The following is an 8,271-nucleotide window of genomic DNA, read 5'->3' as shown; positions in this document are numbered from 1 at the left end:
CACACACACCTGAACCATGCAAATTGACAAATGCGTCCCCAGACAGTGAGGGAAGCATTTGAACAGGTTTCCACTTGATTGGTCTTAAGCATTTGTGTACAACATACAAAATTCATACGGTAATTTGGTGGCATAGCTGTGAGTCATGTTAACTGAGGTAACAAAGAAAAATGTTGTCAGGCCAGAGCTGACGGAACTCCGCTCACCCAGTGTTTATAAAAAAAAAAACTAGTTTGGATCACATGTGGCCAAGGAAGGGTTCTCGAACTTTTAGGGTCCAAGGGGATTTTTTTTCCCCCCTCCAAAGGACCTCCATCATGATCCTGATTGCTAATCAAATATAACTACCATGTGTACCTAAATGCCATAGGAATTTAAAAAGTTGCATATCTTCATGGGAAGAAAAAGTCGTTACAATTATAAGTGGATATTTTTAAGCGAAAGTTGTCACAGCTTAAGAATCTCCCCCCCCCCCCCCCCCCCCAAGTAATGCCACACTACATCAACAGTCATACCGTTAGCCTAATAGCACGATTGCCGTCATTTTTTAACATACTGCCACGATCTAAATTAAAAAAAAACACCAATGCACTTGCAAGAAATAGTTTTTTCTTTAGGTTTTTGTAAATCTGCTAAGGTTGAATGGAGGCAACTGGACTGTTTGTAGAATGATTTTTTTCTAGTTTGCCAAAAACAATCAAAACATACAAGTATGCTACTTGGCTAACAATATTGTGTTGGGAAAAAAAGTTGTAATCTTGTGAGAATAAAGTATAAAGGGGATGAAAGCCATATTTTAACAAGTGAATTTCAAAAGTACACATTGATTCTCCTAATATACCTTTTGATTCCAGAAAAGACACCTTTAATCTCTAAAAGATAGGACTATTCTTGGAAAAATACGGTTCTGTTAAAGAAGACTAGTCCTGTAATCTGCTTTTTGTTCTTAAAAAAAAAAAAATCTAAAATATTTTTTGCAATTATGTCAAATATACGCGACGAGACCTCACAATCATTTCTGAGCTTTTAATTGGGCCAAAGCTAAGGTAGGGAGGAGTAATTAATTGGTTCATCATGTTTGTATTACTGGTGCACTTATATATAGGTATGCCCCCTTTATTTATTTATATTTTTAAAATATGACATTTATTGGTGAATATTTTGTGGACCCCTAGTTTGAGAACCACTAACCTGAAGGCTTTTTTTGTTTTTTTTAATGATTTCATTTCAACTCTCTCAATTCCCAATCTGGAGTTAAAAATCATTATTTTTTTAAATCCAAGAATATGAAGGTTTTTTTTTAACAGTGTGTGTCATAACACTGGATGGACAGCTGCTGAATTCATAAGATTAAAAAAAACTGGACAAAAAAAAAGTAGTAGTCAAGATGTGTTGTTGGGCTTCAGTGGCGCTTTTAGCACTTTTTCCTTTAAATTGACTGAATGCCAGTTTTGACAGAGGAGATCATAATCCTTGAGCATGAACACACTGCAATAAAATATACCACTGAACCAACTGTACACATTCAAAACACAAAAGGAGACCATGAATAAGTGTCAACAAATGATCGGGATTGCCATCTCCAGTCTCAGAGTTCATATGAAAAACATTCTCAGTGGTCAGACAGCATGCTCCATCCTCCTCTAGTTTCTCCAACAAGTTTGTTTTTCCGTTAAAAAAATTCTTCATGATTTTAAAAAAAATAGGGATTCCTCAGGGAAGCGTCTTTGATCCCTCACACATTATTGTACAGAAAAGTTGTAATCACGTATAAGCGTTGTCGTCGCATGTGCGGCGCTAACACCAGTCAGCGATGTAATCAAAATCAGAGAACATGTTCTGCTCGTCCGAGTTGAGCACCCGTGGCTCCCTGGGCGGGGTCAGGATGGGCGCCTCCGAGGTGAATTCGTCGTCAAAGTTGCTGACGTCGTTAGTACCCTGGATGGTGGGCACGAACGGGGGCTTCACCTTCTTGGACATAAGGCCGTTCCAGTCCATGTTCTGTACGCAAAGTGAGAGAGTGGGGATTGTACCAGATAGTTCCATATGAAGTCCACTTAAAAATCTTTATATAATGATGAGGGTTTAGGGAATGAGCGAATGACTCTGGCCGGTATCATTCACTCATTCCCTACTCACCATACAGGGATTTTAAGTGGAGTTTTTAGTATATTTTGATTCGAAGGAGATATTTTAAGTGCATTTTATTTGAATTCCTTACTCTGAAGAATAAGTGTTTCTTGACATCCTCCGCGTCACTTTCGCCTGCTCCAAGACGACGCTCCGGACTTCTCCTTAAAAGCTGAACACACAAGTGATAATAGGAAATATGAACGCAAATGTCAAAAAGAATGTACAGTACATACTGTATACAGGTGCAACTAAAAAAAAATAACCTAAAATATCGTAGTTCATTTACAGTATTTCAGAAGTTCAATTCAAAAAAACAAAACTATCCGAATGCCAATTCCTCCCTAATTTTCTATAATAAAAATAATTTTAATTGATTTTTATGTAATATCAAAACTCTTCAGATGGTGAAATTTTCATTAGCTGTAAGCTATAATCGTAATTATCCATCCATCCATTTTCTGTACCACCTAACCTTACCAGGGTTGCAGGTGTGCTGGAGCCTATTCCAAGAAAAAAAAAATCATGAAATATTTCACTTTGTTAAGTGTGGTGACTATATATATATATATATATATATATATATATAACTATGAATTTCACTTTTTTCTATTTAACTACTGACAGGAAAAACTTTTTCATGATAGTCTAAATCAGTTTCCCAAACCTTTACTGAACCAAGGCACATACACTGAAAAAAAATCTATTTGTTTTTGCTAATATTTTTCGTGATCTGAACTTAAAAAAAAAAACAGACAAACAAACAAAAATAGCAAGCCTATTTATCTTTAATATTGTTCACAAATCTGTCCAAATCTGTATAGTGAGCACTTGTCCATTGCCAAAATAATTCAGCCACCTCTCAGGTGTGACATATTTAGATGTTGATTAGACAGCATTGCACAGATGCGTGTGCGGCTGCCCCCAATAAAAGAGTGCTTGAAAAGATTACTTCTTTTTACAATTGAGTTGCACAGGTTATTGATCACATTATTGGTGGAAAATGTTTTGAAATGATTCATCTTGATTTCATTTCTATATCACAAAAATCTGGCATTTCGACTGTAGCTGTAACAGTGGACCCCCACTATAGCGCAAAATCTGTCGATAATTGACAGCCATTATAATTGCATTGGAATTGTTTTTAAATTATTTTAACCCCAAAAAATTATCAAATAAGTTCTTTGGTAGTTGGTTGGGAAAAATCCGTGAATGGGTGAATCCATGGGTGCTGTACCGTGAGTATGTGGGGGTCCACTGTAAACCAATTTATTTAAGAACATACCCTCCTCATGATGGAGATAGCTTCAGTGGAGAGGAATCTTGGGTAGCGGACTTCATCGTTGACGATGCTGTCAAACACCTCCTCCTCATCATCACCGGGGAACGGCGACTGAAAGGGACGGTGGGTACTTTAAAGACGGCGCCGAGATGAAGTCTTGCGACGAAAGCGAGAGCATCCAGACCAAAAGCGCACTCACCTCCCCCACCAGCATCTCGAAGATCAGCACGCCCAGCCCCCACCAGTCCACTGCGCGGGTGTACGACGTTTCAGTCAAAACCTCAGGGGCCAAAAACTCCGGCGTTCCACAGAAAGTGCTGGTTCTGTCCCTGAAGCCCATTCCTTAAGACGACAAGTACAATTGTAATACAGGAAGAAAAGCAAGTAATTCACAAAGCCCCCAAAAGTTCCCTATATAAATTCCCTATATTACAACCCCAATTCTGATGAAGTTGGGACCTTGTGTTAAACAAATAAAAACAGAATATGATGATTTGCAAATCCTGTTCAACCTATATTTAATTGAATACACTACAAAGACAATATATTTAATGTTCAAACTGATAGAATGTATTGTTTTTAGCAAATAATCATTAACTTATAATTTTATGGCTGCAACAGGTTCCAAAAAAGCTGGCAAAGGGTCATGTTTACCACTGTGTTACATCACCTTTTCTTTTAACAACATTCAATAAACGTTTGGGAACTGAGGACACTAATTATTGAAGCTTTGTCAGTGGAATTATTTCCCATTCTTGCTTGAACAGTCCGGGGTCTCTGTTGTCATATTTTACGCTTCATAATGCACCACACATTTTCAATGGGAGACAGGTCTGGACTGCAGGCAGGCCAGTCTAGTACACCCACTCTTTTACTACGAAGCCACACTGTTGTAACACGTGCAAATGTGGTTTGGCATTGTCTTGCTGAAAGCAGGGGCGTCCATTAAAGCATTATAAAGACGTTGCTTGGATGGCAGCATATGTTTCTCCAAAACCTGTATGTACCTTTCAGCATTAATGGTGCCTTCACAGATGTGTAAGTTACCCATGCCATTGGCACTAACACAGACCCATACCATCACAGATGCTGGCTTTTGAACTTTGTGTCCATAACAGTCCGCATGGTTCTTTTCCTCTTTGTCCCGGAGGACACGACGTCCACCATTTCCAAAAACAATTTGAAATGTGGACTCGTCGGACCACAGAACACTTTTCCACTTTCCATCAGTCCATCTTAGATGAGCTCTGGCCCTGAGAAGCCAGTGGCGTTTCTGGGTGTTGTTGATAAATGGCTTTTGCTTTGCATAGTAGAGTTTCAAGTTGCACTTACGGATGTAGCGCCGAACTGTATTTACTGACGTTGGTTTTCTGAAGTGTTCCTGAGCCCATGTGGTGATATCCTTTACACATTGATGTCGGTTTTTGATGCACTGCCGCCTGAGGGATCGAAGGTCACGGGCATTCAATGTTGGTTTTCGGCCGTGCCTCTTACATGCAGTGATTTGTCCAGATTCTCTGAACCTTTTGATGATATTATGGACCGTAGATGATGAAATCCCTAAATTCCTTGCAATTCTACGTTCAGGAACATTGTCCTTAAACTGTTCGACTATTTTCTCACGCACTTGTTCACAAAGAGGTGAACCTTGCCCCATCTTTGCTTGTGAATGACTGAGCAATTCAGGGAAGCTCCTTTTATACACAATCATGACACCCACCTGTTCCCAATTTAAAAAAAAACAGTGGGTTTTATGAGCTGGAAGCCCAAATTATGTAAAAATAAACAAATACTTGAAATTGTTTAAATTATGGGGCCTGAATCAATAATCTATGGAAGTTTAACTTTTTGAATGAAATTATGGAAATAAATAAACTTTTCCATGATATTCTATTTTTTTGGAAAGGGTCTGTATTTCACAAAACACTAATATCAACTCAAACATATTTTACAACAATACCATTATTATTACCCTTAAAAATAAATGGCTTACATATATGATTTAAAAAAAATGCAGCACACTGTTCCATTTTTAATTCATTTCACCTTCTTTACAAAGGCCAAAGTCAGCAATCTTCACATAACCCTCAGTGTCCAGTAGCAGGTTATCCAGCTTCAAGTCTCTGCCAAACAAAAGCATGTTTTTATTTATTTATTTTTTAAATGTAACATGCAACAGAACTATATTCATGAAATGTCTGCCAAAGGGCTCACCTGTACACAATCTTGTGGTCGTGTAAATACTGCAATCCCAACACGACGCAGGCGGCATAAAATCTGGAAAACCACAGTCTCAATCAGTTAAATCCAATTAACGCGGGGCCATATGGGAAAACTGACTTTTTGTTTGTAAACAAATACTTGAGTCTCTAGAGTGCCTGCCTGCCGATTAAGTGTGAAATTAAACAACCAAGTCAATGTTTTGTTATTTGCCCAAGGAGGGTTAAATTACCCAGTGGTAGCTTTGTGCAAGCGCCATTCATTTGCAGTGGAAGAGTGGCTAAATTGGCAACACTGAGGAGCCGCCTGTTTCAACAATTATCAACATTTTTGCCTATTTTGTGACATCATGGACCAAAACAGTAACTGAATCATAATCAGTTTGAGTTTGTGTATTTTCTGCCATCAATTTGAAATAATGTCCTGTTTTTCTTTTGTAAAGGGACTGAAATAGAAAAGTTGTTTTAATATCCAATTTATCAATTAATATAAAAAATAATCTACAGATTAATCGATTATAAAAATTATCGTTAGTTGCAGCCCTAAACAAATCATCCTAATTCAGACATTTGAAACGGTTGCACATCTGCATCCTTTAATTCCTACAAAGAAGAAAACTATGTTGCACTTTCCTAAAAAAATATAAACTTTAAGCTGCTGATGTTTAATTTAAAAGGCAATACATTTCCCCAATTTTTCACCCCCCACCCCCAGTCTCTTTTTTTGGGGGAACGAACTCCAAAAACACTTACTGGCAGTATATCCCTGCTTTTTCAAGAACTATCCGTGAATTTTCGCTATTCGCGGTTGGCCCCAGTCCGAGCGGGGTCCACTGTAAATCCATAACGTGTCTCTATTGTAGGCTTATTTTCAGACCTTATCACAAAGGAGGGAATTTAAATGCTCATATGAGCATATTGATGTACAGTATATGTGGACTAAATGTCAGTTGAGTAATGCACCCCCCTCCGCTATTTTTTTTTTAAATTTAATATTGTTTGCCATTTAATGTTCGTTGTCCTTCGTGCTAATTCGTCTCCTTTAAAGCAGTTGGGAGCGACACATTACCTAATTAGACACTTACACGGCCCGCGGTTCGGAGAAGACGTCGGCGTGGATGTGCATCATCAGGTCACCTCCCGCCGCGTACTCCATGACAAAACACACATGCTCCTGCGTCTGGAAGCACGCAAACAAGTTGACCAGAAACGGGTGGCGCACGCTGTTGACCGTCTCAAAGATCCGCTTCTCGCACATCAAACTGGAAGAAGTCAAAGTCAATGTTTTGTGCTCTTTTGTAAGCTTTAACGTAGTTGAGCTTTATTGGTTGTAGGCGGTTACCTGTCAACTTCATCTCGAGCCACAATGTCGCCTTTCTTCAGAGCTTTGATGGCAAACATTTCGCCTGTACTTTTATACTCCGCTAACAACACCTGTAAAATACAGAAAGGCTTCAGACAAGCACAAGATACATTTAAGATACAGGGGGTTGGTTCTCTGTAGGGTATGGCACCAAACTCTGTACAACTATGTTACTGCTTCTTATATGTTCGATAGACACATTCAAATAACAGCACAAATTTCGGTTACTCATTTCAGTGCCACTTTAAAAATTTGCCCTCTGATTTGATGCGGCTTAAGTCACGTGATGCAACCAATTAGCATGGGTATCAAGTGTTAATACGATGCCAAAACCAAAGCCGTCGAAGGTGTGGCTTTTTTTAAACAAGAGAACCAGCGTTGACTTGTCCGAAAATAGGCGCCTGTCGACGCGGACTACACGTACAGTCATGGTAAAAATTATTTGACCACCCTTGTTTGTTAAATTTCTTTCAAATTTTAATGCCTGATACCACCAACGGTAATTACTGTTAGTTTCCAATAAAAATACACATTCAAGTTGTTTTGTCCATTTATTTATCGCTCTCAACAGCTTCACACAACAGCACGGTCACTCCCGCCCAAAAAAAACAACTCGGCGCACAATCAAGACGTCATCACTCGGCGCTCCCTCGTAAACGTGATTGCCGTAAATACCAGAATAAGCCCGCTAACGTATTTAACTAAACAACTACCTGAAGAATACAATGAATACGACAAAAAAACAGCTGATTCCATAATACTTTGTCCTATTTGTCATTCTTAAGATTATAGTAATTTTATTCCCAGTGATTTTTGTTACTATCAAGAAAACCATGGAAAATGCAGAGACATCCGTTCTTAAATTAAAGCTATTTTTGTTGTCATCATTATACTTTTCCAAACAAATGTACCTTTAGTTGTGCTGGGCATTAAAAATTAAAACGAAACTGAAGAAACAACGGTGGTCTAATAATTTTTCCATGACTGAAAGTCAGAGGTGATGTTGGATTTTGCCCGAAAAAGCAAACCTGATAGTACTTCTCACCCCAAAATTGGTGACTGTTACTGAATTCAGACAATTTGGTCTTATTTATTTATACTGTTACAAACTTAAAAAGTGGGTTAACCTTGGTTAGTTGTTTAGACTTTCAAACTTGTGCATGGAGGCATTTTGCTGCTAGTACTGCAGTGTGGTATTATTTATTGGGATTTTTTTGCTTGTTTTGTTAGATCATGTTTGTTGTAGCCTAAGTGGAACTTTTCCTTTCCAGTGAATT

At 38.4% G+C, this 8,271-nt stretch overlaps 1 protein-coding gene across 3 annotated transcripts in view; it reads right to left on the bottom strand.

Annotated features, from left to right (window-relative positions):
* Window positions 1-1,390: 1,390 nt before the first annotated feature.
* The window catches only part of pkn2a (protein kinase N2a), a 49,870-nt gene continuing 42,989 nt past the window's right edge, over window positions 1,391-8,271 (bottom strand). For all 3 annotated transcript variants that reach the window (XM_061796388.1, XM_061796386.1, XM_061796387.1), the window contains 8 exons: window positions 6,974-7,065; window positions 6,717-6,893; window positions 5,627-5,689; window positions 5,459-5,535; window positions 3,612-3,754; window positions 3,416-3,523; window positions 2,222-2,302; window positions 1,391-2,001 (listed from right to left, as the gene is read on the bottom strand). In XM_061796388.1, the coding sequence (XP_061652372.1) occupies window positions 1,798-2,001; window positions 2,222-2,302; window positions 3,416-3,523; window positions 3,612-3,754; window positions 5,459-5,535; window positions 5,627-5,689; window positions 6,717-6,893; window positions 6,974-7,065 (945 nt within the window). In that variant the 3' untranslated portion in view covers window positions 1,391-1,797. The remainder of the gene's footprint in view (window positions 2,002-2,221; window positions 2,303-3,415; window positions 3,524-3,611; window positions 3,755-5,458; window positions 5,536-5,626; window positions 5,690-6,716; window positions 6,894-6,973; window positions 7,066-8,271) is intronic.

The sequence above is a fragment of the Phyllopteryx taeniolatus genome, chromosome 14, assembly GCF_024500385.1.
Source record: "Phyllopteryx taeniolatus isolate TA_2022b chromosome 14, UOR_Ptae_1.2, whole genome shotgun sequence".
Classification (NCBI taxonomy): Eukaryota; Metazoa; Chordata; class Actinopteri; order Syngnathiformes; family Syngnathidae; genus Phyllopteryx; species Phyllopteryx taeniolatus.
The sequence above is the reverse complement of the archived record's forward strand: the minus strand, read 5'-3'. Positions and strand labels throughout refer to the sequence as shown.